The following is a 19,078-nucleotide window of genomic DNA, read 5'->3' as shown; positions in this document are numbered from 1 at the left end:
AAGTTGCAGCGCTGTAAACCCACCACTAGCGCTGCAACTCTCCAGTGTAGCCAATGCCTTAGTTCCACTTTGGACTTTGGTGATTTCAGCTTCCAGTCCATTGGATCTTTCTTTGTCTGCTAACGAAGAGCCCCGTAATAATAGCAAGTTACCTCATTGTAAGTGTGTGTTCCTCATTATGAATCGTTCTTGTGGCTCTTCCTGAACTATCTCCAATTTTTGAGCATTCTGGCTCTGCCACAGACTTCCTATGTGATGTTGGACATGATAGTCTCATACTGCACAATTGCACCAAATTAAGGGTATAAATTAAAAGTAATAATAGTAAAGAAACTCTAATGCATGTGACATCATTGTAATAGTGAAAAAGTCTTGAAAATCGATGGAGATTGGGTTTGAGACTAAAAAAGTTTTCATGTTAAATGTTCCTGCTAAAATAAAAAACATACTGTCCATGATACTGACTTTGAATTTGCCTCATCTACAGGAAGTCATTGAGAAAAGGCAAATATGATCTTCCCTGGTAAATGATACTGTGTCACTTCAATATCAGAAGTTCTATTACCATTATTATCCTTCTATAATTACAGAGGATAAAAAGATACCTTTATATACAAGAAATTGGTATCAGATTTAAACTAAGCTTAATTTGGCTCTACTAAATAAACTTTATACTGCCACACCAACTGGATGTGATGTGTGATGAGGTGGCTGAGGTAATATCTTTATTGGTCCAATAAGAGAGATTATTTCACCCACCTTGTCAGTCCCAGGATATTAGACACACATGGCTATAACTATACTGCATATGACAAATGTCAGCAGTCTGAGAGATATATTGCTTTATCTTACATAAATGCTACCCACCAACTTTAGATGATCCCTGTTGAAGTAAGAGTGGTGGGGGGGGGTGTGTGTGTTTTCTTGTTAGATATGTTTCAGCTGTTTCTGAATATTTTTAAACAAGGTACTCCTGAAGTAGTTATTTTTGGTTGACCACATAGGTGCTGTTGCTAGGAGATCAGGCAGAGACCCTGTTTCCGGTGGTGGTGTGTGGTTTGTGTGTGTGTGTGTGTGTGTGTGTTTTTTTTTTTGTTTTTTTTACTTCTAGTGTGTGTTGAGGTGTTTGAGTATTGTGAGATGATTTGAGGAAAATATTAGATTTCTTCACATTTGAAAATGGAGGAGAAGTGTGGCTGTCTTTGGGTTTGGCTTTGTTTTAACTTTAGGTGTATCTAGCTTGTAAATGCAAAGAATATATTGAATTTTCCTATTCTATTTACTGAAGCTTTTCTCTTTCCCCAGGACTGGCAGCCACCATTTGCATGTGATGTCGATAAACTTCATTTTACTCCACGGATCCAGAGGCTGAATGAGTTGGAGGTAGTGTCAGAAACTGATGCCATTAACATTAGAGTCCTCTTGAAGGAGTAAATATGTTCAAAGTAGTTCATTCTTTAGCATGTACAATGAAGCAAAAGGTTGCTTTTGCTCCAGGCTGCATTTAATAAAACAATTTTTTAAAAAAATAACACTAGGATGAATACTCCATGGTGTTGACCCACTGTGGCTCCCACAGATGTCAGTTGACACTTTAGGTCATAGTATCAGGGGGTAGCCATGTTAGTCTGTATCCACAAAAACAACAAGGACTCCAGTGACACTTTAAAGACTAACAGATTTATTTGGGCATAATTTTTTGTGGGTAAAAAACCCAGTTCTTCAGATGCATGGAGTGAGAATTACAGATGCAGGCATTATAATATTGACACATGAAGAGAAGGGAGTTACCTCACAAGTGGAGAACCAGTGTTGACAGGGCCAATACAATCAGGGTGGATGTAGTTCACTCCCAACAATTGATGAGGAGGTGTCAACCCCAGGAGAGGAAAAACTGCTTCTGTAGTGAGCCAGCCACTCCCAGTCCCTATTCAGGCCCAGATTAATGGTATTAAATTTGCAAATGAATTTTAGTTCTACAGTTTCTCTTTGAAATCTGTTTCTGAAGTTTTTTGTTCAACTATGGCTACTTTTAAATCTGTAATAGAATGTCCAAGAAGACTGAAGTGTTCTCCTACTGGCTTTTGTATGTTACCATTACTGATGTCTGATTTGTGTACATTTATTCTTTTACATATTCTCTATGTATTCTTTTTTGAGTTAACTCTGACTAATCAACAGCCCTAGTTTAACGTTTGTATTGCAGAAGCGCCTAGGAACCTCAACCAGGTCAGGGTCCCATTGTGTTAAAACACTGTACAAACATATAGTAAATGACAGTCCCTGCCCTGAAGGTCTTACATTCATAAAAATGAGACAAGTGGGTATGGGTGAGGAAGGATGTTAACAAAAGTAATATAATTTAGCATGAACTAGTTCTGTGGGCAGCTTTTAGCTGGTCAGTAGCAGTAATAACTCATCACCTGCCTTGCTGTTTTGAGATGGCAGTATTCTTTATGCGTTATGGTGTGTGAGCTGTTTTGAGATGGCAGTATTCTTTATGCGTTATGGTGTGTGAGCTTTGAGGAGGGACATGAGGGAGAATAAGCTGGTGGCTTTAGAATTTTCCACAGGGAGTAAGGGACTGCAGGGGGGACAGCGCAGAGGTGCTTGTGGGAGAAGTGGCTGAGCAGGTGGCCAAGTCTGGCATAGATGGCAGAGGGAAGGTGGCCGAACTCAACCTCTTGGAAAGATAATAGTTCAGAAAAGGGAAGGCTTACATGGAGAGCTTTGAAGGTCAGCATAATAAATTTGTGGTGGAGAAAGGGAGCTGTGAAGGGATTAGATGCAGGGAATAGACTGCTAGTGATGAACTTAATTCCCTCTAAACTGCACGGCAGCCTATTAAACACTGCATAGGCATTCAGGGCCATGAGGGCGAGAGATGCCCCTCCCCCAGCCCCGGACCTGTTGCGGCTGTGGGAGAGACATCCCTCCCTGGCCCCAGCTCAGCCCCGGCCTGGACCTGAGGGAGAGGTGCCTCTCCCCCACAGCCCAGGTGCTACTGTGGGGGGAGAGAGCTGCGGGGAGTCCCCCCCCCTCTCTCTCTCTCTCTCCCCACCATAGCCTTAGGGCAGCCTGCACCCCAAACTCCTCATCCCTAGCCTCACCCCAGAGCCCACACCCCCAGCTGGAACCCTCACTCTCTCCCCTCACCCCAACCCTCTGCCCCAGCCCTGAGCCCCCTCTCACACTCCGAACCCCTTGGCCCTACTCTCGCCACATTAATTTTGTTATGTTCGCCAATATGGAGGTGATATGTTACATATCACCTCCATATTGGTGCACATAACAAAATTCGTTCTGTACAAAATTCATTCTGCACATGTATGGGAAAAATTTGAGTGAACACTGGTGATGAGCCAGGAAGATGTTCTTATACTTCAGTATAGACATAGCCTACGTTGGCATAACGTATGTCGCTCGGGGGTGACTAGATGACCCCACCAAGCAAACGTAATTACAGGTGTGGTTCGTGGTTTGTCGGAGGGAAACTCTCTAGTGTAGCCGTGCCATTAGTCATTTTCTGTCACTTTGTCTCCAAGAATTATGTGTAATAGCCTGTCATTAAGTATGACAAACTTGTTGGCCAAACAGCAAAATCCTGCATTATGTCACTGGATTCACCACATTGAAGCCAGTTGCTTAGTCTGAATTTTTGAAAGCTTCTTTTAAATATAAAAATGTTTATTTTTGCATGGATTGTGCCTATTCCCTGTGCCGAAAGGCATTTAAAAACTGACATGAATTTTAAATCTTTAAAAGCTGCCTTGGAAAGTTGATTCTCAGCAGGCATAGTCAACAAGAGGGCAGTTTCGTATATGAGGTTCTGTGGGATTCAGAAGTTCATTACAACTTTAAAGTAGCATTACCACTTCTCAGAAAAGCCCAGAGTAGATCTATTTCATACTATGTTGCTGAACTAACAGACAGAATGTTAACTAACTCTGTACCAGGTCTCGTTGATGTTAGTGATGGTGTAGTGTCTAAACACCTAAGTCTGATGAAATGTAATGTTAAAGTTCTCTTTGAGCGTGGAATAATTTTTTATCAAATGGAAGTGGACCAGATTGGTAAGGAGGACAACATTATTCTAAGTTTCAAAGGGTTTAAAATATCAGCAAATGTTTTCTAAGCTCAAAGGTACAGCTTTGATTCCAGCTAATATAAGCAGGGCCGGCTCTAGGTTTTTTGCCACCCCAAGCAAAAAAAATTTTGGCTCCCCCCCCCCCCCATCCCAGCCCTGGGCTCCCCCCTGCAACCCCTTGCTGTCCCAGCCCTGGGCTCTTCCGCCCCCCGCCCTTACCCTGCTGCCCCAGCTCTGGGCTTCCCCCTTTTCCCCCCACCAGTGCCCTCCCCCGACCCCTGCCGCCCCAGCCCTGGGCTCTCCCCTTCCCCCCTCACCTCCTGCTGCCCCAGCCCTAGGCTCCCTCCCTCCCCCCCCCGCACCCTCCTTCTGCCGCAGCCCTTGGTCACTGGTAACTCACTCCCAGAGCAGGTCATTCAGTCATTCAGCAGGAATTTTGGATGTGCACAAAACACAGACAGGATTGCTTCCCATATGGTTACAGAGTTGCAGTAAAGTGGAACAGTTTTCAGCTTGTGTGATTGGAGGATATCTGGATGCATATTATAAGATTGTCCTACATAAATGAGGAAAAATTGAGGTGCTTTTACTATTCTTTTGTTCCGCTCCTCCTTTCTATGGGGAATTCGCCAATGCAATATCACTGTCTTCCTTTTAAACAAACAAACAAACAAAAGGCAGTGGCTGTTGAAAATAGCAATTCCAGTCCTAATAACCACTAGGAAGCATTTCTTGCTCAATTTTATCCTACTTTTTCTACAGCAAGTTATAGTAGATCAGTATATTTGATTTGGGGGAAATGAAGTAACAACTGCCCAAACTAAGCTTGAGCACTCCTGAATTTTGAGGTGTTCAAATCTGGGTGTGTGTGTGTGGGGGGGGGGGGCGCTGTGGGTTCCGTGGGGGAGCATGGCAACATGTATGCAGCAGCATGTTTGGGTGCTGCGTGGAGCCAGACATGCTGGTCTGAGTGGCACGGTAAGGAGGCTGGGGGGTTGGAGAAGGGGTAGGAGGTTCCGGGGGGGGCAGTCAAGGGACAGGGAGCAGGGGGGGTTGGATGGGGCACAGGTTGGGGGGGCAGTCAGAGGCAGGGAGGGTTAGATGGGTCAGAGATTCGGGGGGGCAGTCGGGACAGGCAGCGGTTGGATAGGCATGGGAGTCCCAGGGGTTTGTCAGGGGACAGGTAGGGGGGCGGTCCTAGGGGAAAGTTGGGGGGGTCTCAGGAGGGGGCAGTTGGGGACAAGGAGAAGGGAGGCTTAGATAGGGGCTGGGGTCCCAGGAGGGGGCAATCAGGGGACAAGGAGCAGTGGCACTTAGATAGGGGATGGGGTCCCAGGAGGGGGTGATCAGAGGACAGGGAGTGGGGGGATGTTGGATGGGTTAGGGTTTCTGTGGGGGGCAGTTGGAGAGAGTGGATGGTGGCAGGGTGGGGCTTCCCTCCCTGTGGAGTGTCCTGTTTTTTGAATGTTAAAGTATGGTCTCCCTACCATTCGCAGTGCATCTGTCCACTCACAGCACAGCCGCATGAGGTCCCCCTCCTTCTTTTCTAGTTGGTAGTGGCCAAGGGAATGCTGGGAAATGTAGTTCTTTCCCTGCTCCAGGGCTGGCTCTATAGACAGGGAACTAATCAAGGAACTACAGCTCCAAGAGCCTCCTGTTTGTTCTTCGCTCCCATGCTAGATCCCTGCCGCCCCTGCAAATGGGGTGCCCCAAGCAGGTGCTTGCTTTGCGGGTGCCTAGAGCCGCCCCTGAATATAAGATGAATCACAGCTCAGTTCTTATATAGATACTTTGTGATGATTAAAAATAAAAAAAAGTATTTTGATAGCATTAGGATTGTATTTGAGTTTGGACTATTATTCATCTGGCACTTACCTGTCTGATTCAGAATATGATTTTTTTTTTTAAATTTATTTTTTTTAAGTTACTGGTTGCTAGTTTTATGGAGATATACCTATATCGTAGAACTGGAAGGGACCGTGAGAGGTAATTGAGTCCAGGGAATATAGAGGAGGTAACACTGGCTGTTAAGATTGAATAGTGAGTCTTTTTTATTTAAAAAAACAAAAAAAACCCAAAACTGATTCCAGTCATTTGCCTTCAAATGGTGGATACATTGAAATTGAAATCACAATTGGTGGCATTAACTGGGATGCCAAAGACCCAGTGGAGACAGACATTTCTTTTCCCAAACAAATGTGATCAATCTATGATAGAGTTCAAGCACATTGACAAGGCTATGTACGTCTAGATATCTGGAGAACTTCAATTTCAATGCAGTCAATCCAGCATCTTTCCCAAATAAACAAAAATGAAAGGCAGCCAATCATGTCTAGCTTTATTATACTAAGTGCAAATACATTTGTCGAGGGATTTTGGAACATAACCGAAGATCTGAACTTGAAAATGTTCCAATATTGAAAACATTGGGAAGTGGAAGCTAAATTGAACTGCATATTGAAAGCTGACTGTCTTCTGTTAGGCTCAGACCCGTGTGAAGCTGAATTTTCTGGACCAGATTGCAAAGTTTTGGGAGCTCCAAGGATGTACACTGAAAATTCCACATGTAGAGAGGAAGATCTTGGATTTATTTCAACTTAATAGGGTAAGACTATTTTTAAAATAGTTTGTTTTATTGCAAAAGATGTCATATTACTTCTGTTCCTAGACTGAAGTCAAGTCGTCTTTAGTAAGCTACTTCAATAGAGGGTTTTTAATGTATGATTTAATGCGTTGAGACATATTCTGTGAAATGGATTCAAGACGAGCGGTTTATATTGTGCCGAAAAGTGTTGGAAAGCTGATTCAGTAGTAGAGCCTTAGAAATGCAGCCTGAGAGAATCCTCTAGCTAGACTGAACTATAAACCTGCATCTAATCTTCCCCAAAATAATGGTTTACAATATGCACCAGAAAGGAAGTTGTGTGACCTGTGTTATACAAGAGTTCAGATCATCACAATTGGTCCCTTCTGGCCTTGGAATCTGTGAATCTCTAAACTTTTTCAGAGGTCTTAAAGTTTTCTGACTAACTAAGGCCTGGTCTACACTATGTGTTTATATCGAATTTAGCAGCGTTAAATCGCATTAACCCTGCACCCGTCCACACAATGAAACCCTTTATATCGATATAAAGGGCTCTTAATACTGGTATCTGTAATCCTCCCCGATGAGGGGAGTAGTGCTGAAATCGGTATTGCTATTTCAGATTAGGGTTAGTGTGGCCGCAATTTGACGGTATTGGCCTCCAAGTGCTATACCACAATGCACCATTGTGACCGCTCTGGAAAGCAATCTGAACTCAGATGCAGTGGCCAAGTAGACAGGAAAAGCCTCGTGAATTTCTGAATTTTATTTCCTGTTTGCCCAGAGTGCAGCGCCGATTAGCACGGGTGACCATGCAGTCCCAGAATCAAAAAAGAGCTCCAGCATGGACTGTATGGGAGATACTGAAGCTGATCTCTGTATGAGGAGATGAATCTGTTCTATCAGAACTCTGTTCCAATAGATGAAATGCCAAAGCATTTCAAAAAATCTCCAAGGCTATGATAGAGAGAGGCCACAACAGGGACTCAACACAGTGCTGCATGAAACTTAAGGAGCTGAGACAAGTGTAATGGAAAGCCAAAAAATCAAATGGATGCTCACGGAGGGAGGGGACTCTAGCTATCCCACAGTCCCCGCAGTCTCCGAAAATCATTTTGCATTCTTGACTGAGCTCCCAAAGCCTGAAGGGTCAAAACCTTTGTCACGGGTGATTCAGGGTATATGTCGTCGTCGTAATCGTCTCTCTTCCCCCCTCCCCCCCTGGTGAAAGAAAAGGGGAAAAAAATGGTTTCTCGCTTTTTTCATTGTCACCGTATGTCTACTGGATGCTGCTGGCAGATGTGGTTCTGCAGCACTAAACAGCAGCATCCCCTCCCCTTCCCTCCCCGATGGCAGACAGTGCAATGTGACTGGTATCCGTCATCATCATCCCATGAGTGTTTCTGGCTGGCCTTGGTGAGGTCGGCCGGAGACGCCAGAGATTCAGTCTTGCCTGGAATATCATAGCAGCTGGAGGCTGCCCACCGATCCCTTTATCTCTGATTGCAAATGCAATAAAGTAACTTTCTTATTCATGCATTCTTTATTACTTCATCATACAAATGGTGGGGATAACTGCCACAGTCTCCCAGAAGGGGTGGGGGAAGAGGGAAGCAACAGTTGGGGTTGTTGCCGGGCACCCCCTAAAATGGCATGCAGCTCATCATTTCAGCTGGATGTCTGGGGCTCTGCCCGGAGCGGCCATTTGCCTCTCTGGTTCTTTAGTAGACTTGCCTGATATTCTAGGCAGGAGTCACTCTACCTTTAGACAAAACTTTAAAGAAGGGAATGACCTGGGGAATCATTCCCGTTTTTGTCCATGCACCCTTGGCCGACCTCACTGAGGCCAGCCAGGAGCACCATGACAGCAGCAGACTGGTAACCGTCATTGCCAATTTGCAAAGCAGCAGACAATACAATATGACTGGTAACCGTCTCTGCTAACATGCGAAGGCAAGTGAATGCTGCTCTGTAGCACTGCAGTACCGCATCTGTCAGCAGCATCCAGTAGACATACGGAGACAGTAAAAAAAAGTCTGAATGGACTCCATGGTTGCCGTGCTATGGCATCTGCCCGGGCAATCCAGGAAAAGAGCGCGAAATGATTGTCTGCTGTTGCTTTCATGGAGGGAGGATTGACTGACGACATTTATTCTGAATCACCTGCGACACTGTTTTTGCCCCATCATGCATTGGGATCTCAACCCAGAATTCCAATGGGCAGGGAAGACTGTGGAAACTATGGCATAGCTACCCACAGTGCAATGCTCCGGAAATCAACGCTAGCCTCGGTACATGGACGCACAAAGCTGAATTAATGTGCTTAGTGTGGCTGTGTGCACTCTACTTTATACAGTCTGTTTCCAAATACCGGTTTCGGTAAAATCAGAATAATCCCGTAGTATAGACATACCCTAAGTAAAGAATTTAAGCTACAGTGTTCTCTTAATGTGAAAACTGTATTTAAAGTATTTATTGCATATGGTAGCAGCTGTAAAAGGAAATACTTTTCCCTTTGTAACTTTTTCGTTTTTTGGTTTTTTTTTTACTGGCAGTAAATCTTTATACACTAATGACGTTATTTTTGTATATGTGACCATTGTATTTTTCCTTTATAGCTAGTTGCAGAAGAAGGTGGATTTGACTTAGTCTGTAAGGAGAGAAAATGGACGAAAATAGCCATTAGAATGGGTTTTGCTCCAGGCAAGGCAGTCGGTTCACACATCCGTGCCCATTATGAACGTATTCTTTATCCTTACAACTTATTCCAGTCTGGAGCTAGTCTACTGGTGAGTGGTGTGTGTGTGTGTGTGTGTGTGTCGTCTCCTCCTCCCCTTACCCCCCCCCACTCCCCCCCCCTGGGTAGCTAACACCTGGATAAATTTACCAACAATTAGTGGGTTGTTTCCTTTTTGGGGAGCATTTCTAAAATCTTTAAAGATTGCATTTATATTTATTTCATAGACTTAATTTTGTTACTTAGATACTGAAGTCATGAGATGAGTATGTCAGTAATCCACAGACAGCACTTTATCAAATGAAAGGTAAAGTACTGGAATTTTGTGAAGGACTCTTCAAAGAAACCTCTTACTCAAAGACATGAAACCTGTTTGGACACTACCAGTTTGTATTTCCTCCTCTCTGCAGTATTTAAACAGCCTGATTTTTACAGCAGATATTTAGACTTTCTGGAATGTCCTCCTTGTGACTCGTCTGTGCGTTGCAGACTTTTAAAATATTCACAAACCATTTATTTGTCCATCCATCTGACAGAGAATAAATTAATAATATCTCCAGGAATAATTGTGATCTAAAGATATTGGATGGAATATAATGAGTCTTGTAACTTTATAGCCATCTATCAACTCACTTTGCATTTTTTTTAATACATAATATGATGAAAGATCTCCACTATGAAGAGAGAGAGAGAGAGAGAGAGAATGACATGGGAATGCTGTTTTGATCATCTATGGAAATCATAATGTAGACTGCCAGCGTTGTTGCTGAGTTTTTCTAACTTAAAATCTTCATGTTTAGTTTTTGGCCATTAATAAGTGGGACCAAGGCTTGAATGAGGATGGAAACTAATACCAAGTACAAGACTTCTTTCAGATCAGTGTTGGTTTATTTTGGAAACCAACATAGGTAGCACTTGCAGATATCCATTTTAATCCGTGTTAACCACTCCTACCCTGACAGGCTTTTCATAATAAAAAAACTTGTGAAGATTGAGTCTACAGTAAAGAGCAATGTTAGTGCCTGTTAGTTAGAGCTGTCAAAATGAAAGTAGTGATTTGACATGAGCAAATCAGAAGAGACTGGAATGTAAGGCTCTTTATGTATCTTGTGGGGTTATTACATTGAAGAATAGTTAAAAAAAATCTGTAGGCTCTTACAATTTTTTTTTTTTAAATTCTGACCACTGGGTTTTAGACATATATGCTAACGTAGATAGTTATCCTAGATTTAATGTTTTTCATCCCACAGATTGTTTTCAATCTTATCAAATACACTTCACCTTTCCTCTGAAGTAATTCTTATTGCATGGTGGAAAGCAACAGTATTTCAATAAGGTGTTTAACTGGCATCTTTTCCATTTTTGTTCACTCTGAACATTAAAGCTATTGTGGTTTCTCTTTTGTGAAGACATTTTACTCTGTCACATCTGATCCTGTTCTCTTATGTTTTTTGAGATGGAAACATATCATTTAGTGTCCTAAAATAGAGAGTTGGCTATGACCATAAATGCTCTGTAAATCTAAGCCTTTAGAACCATTGTCTTTCACAGAACTGATGTTAAACACATGATTTCTCAGTAATGGACCATTTTAGGAACGCACAAATTCTCAGGCGGCTGCTTGTGATCTCATTTAATGAGGTCACACTTCCTTTTAAATATAACTTTCCAAGCTCTCTCTTGCAATAGGCACCTGACATTTGTTCCAAACTGATGTGTTTAGTGGATCATGCAGTTCTGGAAAAGGTATGTTTAACTTCATTTATTAACACCCGTTCTCCTCCTCTCCCCCACCTCCCCCGCCAAAAAAGTTGCGGTATTTAAATTGTTACTATATTCTCCTTCCATCTTTCTATGTGTGGTATTAATGTATGTTTTCTATGAATTGGATGAAAAACTGAGAGAATTCATAGAAATGTTTCTTTGGGCTCAGTTTTTACCCTGCTTAGATTTTATTTTACAATGAATTATTTCTCCTTTGCATTGATATTTGATATCCCTGACCAAAGGTCATCTATTTTTCATTCTGTGACAAGTTCTCAGTAAGCAGTGGTTTCCCAGATGCTGCTTGTACAGCTATCTTTTTTATTATGAGTATCTGGGCCTCAATGATTTCATTCTTAGATAGGATACTGCTACTGGATTTTACAGCTGTCAGTTTTAGACATGTTTTCCTTTTCTTTGATATTTCAATAAGCCTTTAAAAGAAGCTCTGTTTGCAGCAAGCCAAGATCATCTACAAAAGACTGGTATGTGCAGTCTGAAACTATTTGATGTTGTGAAAGCCAAGAATAGAGAGAGCAGTATTTTTTCACTCACTACTATGGTGTAGCTTAGAATGTGTTGAGTCCCATCCACAGCCTGAGTTTATGATGAGTATTATGCCTTTAAATATATTTTTTTTATTGCCTTTTTGGAAAATGTCATATCGAAGAACTTTTTACATTGTACCATCTGCATACATAATATAGTAGCGAAACAGGAAATTTGGTGCTTAACGAGTAGTTTTTCACTGAAACCTTAGCATTTATGGTTCAGTAAATCTAAAAATGGAGACAGAATGGAAGATGTGTGTGGATGATCAAAACAGGCAAAGCTGACTTTATAGTTTGCAAATTAATAGGTGCTTAAAGAAGTGCCCCAAAAAAGTAATTTATTCATCATTGCCCGTTTTAATACTGGGCTAGATGTGTCTCAGTTGTATTACCCAGAATAATTGTGTATAAGGACAGTTGCTTTACATGTAAGGGATAGCAGATGTGAAGCATTCTTATGATTCTTCAGACTGTAGCTAGTGAATGAAAAGTCCTTGCAACTTATTCTAAAGACTCTTAAGTAAACCTGCACATTTTTTCCCTAAGATTGTTTTCTGATTCAGGCAGCCTAAGTATTATAAATACAGCAGGTCTTGCTCTTTTTTATATTAAAAACTCAGCTCAGGGCATCTCTACATTAGAATGTTTTGTCACCAGAACTTCTGCTGCCTTACAGTTGCTGATGTTGCTAGAGTACATGCACTCTTGTCTGTTTTTGCTGGCATCACATATAAGAGGTTATATTGGCAGAAGCTATGGTGCACCATGTATAGGCATCCTACATCACTGTCCAGCACTGTGCTTTGCAGAACATTTTTGCAGTGCATTGTGGAACACCCACACTTCACTCAGGGAATTATGGGAGCTTGGGGTCAAGTTCCCGCAATTCCTTTTCCTCTATTCCCTAAAGCTTCTTCTAGATCATATTCATGCCTTTTTAAAAATTCCCACTGTTCCTTGTACTGCTTTTGTTCTCTTTGCCATCTCAGTATTAGAAATATGGATCCAGAACAGCTAAGCAGCACTCTCATGTCTGGTTTTAGAGATAGGACATGATTATTCTGTACTTGCAGAACTTCAGTGACTACCACTGTAACAGTGAACAGTGGTGCTTTTGATGAAGATGAGACAGGATGCACTGAGGTGGATGAGTGAATGATGTGGACAGTGCATAGAAACTTGAGGATGCTTCAGACATTTGTTGATCAGCTCCACACAGTGGATCAGCATTTCTGGGAGCAAGAAACAAGCACTGAGCAGTGGAACACATCACATTGTGATACAGATCTGTGGCAACCAGCAGTGGCTGCAAAACTTTGAGATGTGGGAGGCTATGTCCCAGCAATCCATTGCAGACACCAGAATGAGAGCTGCTTTGACAGTGGAAAAGCATCTAGCAATCATGCTCTCGAAGCTTGCAACCTCATGCTACTTTTGGGCTGTGGGCAATCAGTTCAGAATTGTAGAATCTACTGTGGGAGCAGTTATCATCGTGGTGTGCAAGGCCATGAAGCCTTTTGTGCTGCACAGTATTGTGACTCTGGGGAACATGCAAGAAATAGAAGAAGGATTTGAAGCAATGGTTCTTCTCCCCCTCCCACCAAAGTGTGTGCAAGGTGATAGAGGAGATGCAAATACCAGTTCTGGGCCATCCCATCTTGCCACTGAGTACACGAGCAGAAGGAGTACTTTTCCATGGCTGTGCAAATATTGATGGATCACTGGGGATATTTCACTGACATTACTGTTGGATGGACAGCATGTATGTGACACTTGCATTTTGAGGTATACTGGACTTTTCCGAAAGATGTAAGCATCAGGGCAGGCTCCAGGCACGAGCAAAGAGAGCAGGTGCTTGGGGCAGAGTGGAAAGGGGCAGCACGTCCGGGTCTTCAGCAGCAGTTCGGCTGTGGGTCCCTCAGTGCCTCTCCGAGCGAAGGACCCGCCGCCGAATTGCCACCAAAGAATGAAGCGGTGGGATAGAGCTGCTGCCCAAGTGCTGCTGATCGCAGCTTTATCTCTCTCCCCCCCACCCCCCCTCGCCGCTTGGGGCGGCAAAAAAGCTGGAGCTGGCCCTGGCAAGCATAGACATACTTCCCAGACTGAGACATTCATATGGGTGGGGTTGAAATGCTAATAGTGATTCTGGGGGAGCCAGCCTATTTTTTGATTCCCTTGTTTATGAAACCATACACTGGATGCCCATACAGTAGCAAGGAGAGTTACCTAGTGCCTGAGCAGGTGCAGGATGACTGTTGAATGTGCTTTTGCTAGGTTGAAAGGCCTCTGGCGAGGTCTCATGGGAAGGCTGGATCTCCAGTAAGGCAGCTATTCTTGTTGTAGAATAATATTGCATAATATTTGTGAAGCGAAGGGGAAACTTTACTGTCAGGATGGAGCAGGGAAGTGGAAAGACTGTCTGCTGATTTTGAACAGCCAGACACAAGGGCAGTAACCAAACTTCATCAAGGAGCTGTATGGCTGAGGGAGGCCTTAAAATATCACTTTAACAGTGTGCCATATTATTGTGGTGTGCTACTTTTGTGTACTTTGTGTTTTGCCTTGAATCTGGATTTTAAATCATTTGTAAATACCTCTTATGAATTTGGTGAGAGTAGGTGATGCTTTGGTCTTTAACATTTGTTTGATATCCAATAAATATTTTGTGATTTTTCAGAAAACTACAATTTTGTGTGCAAATGAACAAATTTATTAGCAACAGTAAACTTTGAGGGTTGACACCTATATAACCATATTAAGCTTTACATCTATATTACTAGCTTTAAATAAGCAAAGTGCTGGGTGTTTGTCAGTGTATGCATAGTCATAGTCCTTGTTTTCCACCATCAAAGAATTGTAGAGAAAAGGCTGTAGGTTGTGCTGGTGCCTTATGTGTGGGTGGGGAGTGTGGTCTTGTGGACATTGAATTGTGAATGAGATGCAAAGGCTGTGGGGAGGTGGTCTTTGGATGTTTTTGGATGGACTCTGCTCAAGCAAACAGATGTTGCAGAACTATGTTCCTGGTGCACTTGTTGATGTACCTTTTGGCCGCTCTGGTTTTCCTTGAATAGTTGGTCCTTCCAATTCTGATCCTTCTGACTGATCTCCCTGTGGTCCCTCCAGTCTGTACTCTCCCGGACAGCAGCCTCTTCAGACTGGAGAAGCTTCAAAAACATATCCTCACTTTTTCCACTTCTTTCATCAGATCAGGGTCAATCTTCTAGCAGGTATGAATGGGAATGCCTTTCAAGGACACCGCAGCCAAGGAGTGTGATAAACAAAAAGGTAGAGAAATACTGGAGATTACAGTGGGAGTAGAAAGGAAGAGATAAGCCTCAAAACTCCCTAAAAATTTCCCCATAAAGATCTTTTATAGAAGTATGGGGTGATCAGACTAGCTTTGGTTCAGCTTTCTTTGGAACTGCTCTGTTGCTCCAGGCTTCGTGAGTAGCATGACATTCTCACTGTAAGTCCATAGTCATGAAGATGGGGGGCTGCGAGGTAAAAAGTAGCTAAAATTGTTAGAGGAAGAGGTCACTCCTAAGGGTGATGTCACTCCTAAGGGTGACAATGTCCTAAAGAAGGCAGCTCAAGTCCACCCTGCCTGTATCCTACCAGGCTGTTCAGTGATGGTTCCAGTTGGACTCATCTCAGAGTGGCATACCAAGGTCTCCTATTGAGAGGGAACAAACAAGACCACCCTTCCTAGAAATGGCTGGAAAAGGATTGGAGTGTCTCTCCTGGAAGATTTATAAAGATTAATCCAGAGGATGGAAGGGACATTTTATGTACAGATCAGCAAAATACTCCTCAAGGGTGAAGAGTTGTTCCCATTGCCTAGTACCAAAAGCCAAAGAGAGAACCCCAGAACCAATGACTCCACTTCTACTTCTATTCAAACAGAGCATGAGGGATTTATTTTGGTCTAGGGCAGGGGTAGGCAATCTATGGCACGGGTGCCGAAGGCAACACGTGAGCTGATTTTCAGTGGCACTCACACTGCCCAGGTCCTGGCCACCAGTCCAGGGGACTCTGCATTTTAATTTAATTTTAAATGAAGCTTAAACATTTTTAAAACCTTATTTACTTTGCATACAACAATAGTTTAGTGTTATATTATAGATTTATAGAAAGAGACCTTCTAAAAATGTTAAAAAGTATTACTGGCACTCGAAACCTTAAACTAGAGTGAATAAATGAAGACTCGGCACGCCACTTCTGAAAGGTCTAGGTCTAGGGAAAAATTGACTTGTAAATCAGAGCACTGTCTTTTGCTGTCTACATTACATGCCTGCTCTTAAAAATCTGGTACTCTGGATAGTCACTGGGTTGCTTGTAAGAGATATTCTTCTTTGAGGAGTGTCCCTGTGGGTGCTCCACTTGCGGTGTCTTGGTGCCCTGCACGTGTAATTGGAGATTTGTAGTAGCAGAGCCCTGGCTGGCCGCCTCGCACTGCTCCAAGCGGTTACCTAGCCTGTGCTGCCAACTGACCCCCAGTTTCTTCTCTGTCGCCTTTGGCTTGAGTTGGAGTGACAGCAGCGTGTCTCCAAATGTGTAGATAGCTCAATATTTCTCTTTCTATCCCATAAATCCTAGTTAATTTGAGTTAACTTTAGTTTTTATTTTCTTCCATATAATTTTTTTTTTTAATTTGTCGTTTTCCCTCTTTCGCCACCTGGCGGACCGGTGTCAATAATGACTAAATAAAAATGGGCTGACCCCATTTTTCTCCAGAGCTTCCCTCTTTCAGGTATGCCTGGTTCCCCTGCCTTTAAATGCTGCCTGACCTGCAGGCTCTCAATATCCATTTCTAACGGCACGCTCAGTGCGTCCACTGCCTCAGAGAGACCTATATTCCCCAAAAGTATCCTGATTGTAAAAAACTGACTGTCAGGACATGGAAGGTCAGGGACCTTCAACCTAAATTACTAATGATGGAGAAATCTCTCAGGCCAGCCCAGAGTCCAGACCAACGGTCACCAGCAGTAGACAGGGGCACCACAACTAAGATGGTCTCTAAGAACCTTGTCCCTAAAAAGGTGACCAAACACCACTCTCATTCATCTCCACAGTGAGAACGCCTAAAGAAAATGGTCTCTCGGAGAAAAATCTGCCCCAGTACCAATGGCACCGAGAGGCAACAGGAACGTCCTGTACAGAGACTTTGCAAGGACCTAGTATGGGCAGGCTCTCAGTCACGGGTGTGCCCTAAAACTAAGCTTCTTAGCATGGCCCCAATGGGGCTGAAGAATATCGTGACATTTACTAGTACAGTGGCGCCACCTGCTGCACATACACAGCTCAGCAAGATCTCGGCACCGACAGTTCTCACCCTCTTCTCTCACACTGCCCTGCCATCTCCAGCGCCGAGCTTCTTGGTATCACAGCATTTTGGCAGACAGGCAGACCTGGCAGTTTCTTCTGTTCCTGGGACCCCCTTATTCAGTACCAATGGTACTTCAGCAAGGCCTGCACCAACCCTGATCCTCACTCAAGGGCCTTCAGTGTCTCCCCTCTCTAGTGATGATGATGAGGGGGAGGATGACTCAGGGATGTACACACCTCGCCACTTCTCTCTCCGTTGGTAGACATGCAAGGCTGGCAGATGCCACCTCCTATTGCCCTGCCACCCAACTGGCCAAACTAGGACCCTTGGGCCATCTATAGAGCCCAGAATATTAGGCCTCCTAACCCACCATTCTTCAGAACACCCTGCTCTCTCTCACCAACAGACCCAGCTCCTTCAGAGGCCCAGGATGAGGAGACTGAAGAACAGGAGGAGACACCTTGCCACTTACATGCATTTCATTGTCATCCCCAGATGAAACAATTATGCTACCACCCCCCCCAGTTCAGGGGATGACTTCAAGCCATTTTAAGACCTCTTTACGAGGGTAGTGGAATCCCTCAACATCTCCTTATCTGAGCTCCTTGAGACACAATATAAGTGAATAGACATTCTCTAGGCGTTCCCATTAGCAAAAATATGCTGCCATAATGGACCCTGTGAAAACCATCTGGCAGACACCTGCTGCAGCCCCTCCCTCCTGCAAAAGGTTGGACAAAAAATATTACATGCTGGCAAAAGGGGCTGAATTTCTATTTACCCACCCCACTCCTAATTCACAGGCGGTGGAGGCAGTAAATCAAAGGGGCAAACAACAACAGTCTAGATCCACCCCTTGTGACAAGGACTGAAAGAATCTAGACCTCTTTGGGAGCAAAGCTTATTCTTCCACCACCTTACAATTCTGCATTACAAATTACTCTGAACTGCTGGCAAAGTGTACACACAATCTATTTTCTAAAATGTCAGCCTTTATTGAACACCTGCTGAAAGACAAGAGAAGTGTAGAAATCCAACATCTCCGAAAGCACTCTTGTTGCAAGGGTGTCCCTCCAACCCTTCCTTGATTCCACGGACACAGCAGCATGCTCCATTGTGAACTCCGTGGTCATGTGTCTGGCATCCTAGCTCCACCTGTCTGGATTACCTAGGGAGGTGCAGGCTATTATGGAAGGCCTACCCTTTGAGAGTCAGAAATTGTTTGCAGAATCCACAGACTTGTCCCTACATACTTTAAAGGAGTCCCAGGCCACCTTAAAGACTCCAGGCATCTATGTCCCTGGAAGCAAGAAAAAGCAAGGCAAGTTTTATAACCAAAAACTCTGGACTGCACCATACTCTCAGCCCCAAAGACACTATAGCTAATGCCACAAACAGAGGCAGATGGGGCGAAGGCAGAATCAAGACCAGCCTTCCACATCCCAGCCTTCCATCTCCAGGCAATCGTTTTAAAGGTCTGGTCGAGGGTCTGAGACCTCTATATACTTTCTGTTTACAGATCTCAGCCCCATTGTAACGTCATTCGGAGACTGCCTGTCATCATATTACCCAGTCTGGAACAACATCACTACAGACAAATGGATCCTGGAAATTATCCAGCAGGATTACTCCATCCCATTTATTTCTCTCTCACCTATCTATCCTCTTCAGGGACTCCTCTTATGAGCCTCTGTTACAACAGGAAATAAACCAACTCCTGCAACTGGGGGGGCCGTGGAACCAGTACCAGCTCTACACAGGGGAAGAGGATTTTATTCCCATTATTTCTTCACTCAGAAAAAGAATGGCAGATGAAGACCCATTCTGGATTTATGCAAACTCAAAAAGTTTGTGAGAATGCAGCAATTCAAAATGCAACAAGGAGTCCGGTGGCACCTTAAAGACTAACAGATTTATTTGGGCATAAGCTGTCGTGGGTAAAAAATCCACTTTTTCAGATGCATGGAGTGAAAATTACAGGGCCAACACTGGTTCTCCCCTTGAGGTAACTCCCTTCTCTTCATGTGTC

General features: G+C 43.5%; 1 protein-coding gene across 3 annotated transcripts in view; it reads left to right on the top strand.

The window, feature by feature from the left end:
• The window catches only part of KDM5B (lysine demethylase 5B), a 211,111-nt gene that overhangs the window by 39,881 nt on the left and 152,152 nt on the right, over window positions 1–19,078 (top strand). For 2 of the 3 annotated variants that reach the window (XM_030561061.1, XM_030561059.1), the window contains exons 2-5: window positions 1,306–1,383; window positions 6,570–6,692; window positions 9,290–9,460; window positions 11,098–11,154. In XM_030561061.1, the coding sequence (XP_030416921.1) occupies window positions 1,306–1,383; window positions 6,570–6,692; window positions 9,290–9,460; window positions 11,098–11,154 (429 nt within the window). The remainder of the gene's footprint in view (window positions 1–1,305; window positions 1,384–6,569; window positions 6,693–9,289; window positions 9,461–11,097; window positions 11,155–19,078) is intronic. The other variant, XM_030561062.1, reaches the window with a different exon arrangement.

Source organism: Gopherus evgoodei, chromosome 4 (genome assembly GCF_007399415.2).
Source record: "Gopherus evgoodei ecotype Sinaloan lineage chromosome 4, rGopEvg1_v1.p, whole genome shotgun sequence".
NCBI lineage: Eukaryota > Metazoa > Chordata > Testudines > Testudinidae > Gopherus > Gopherus evgoodei.
This window is presented reverse-complemented; position numbering and strand designations above follow the sequence as displayed.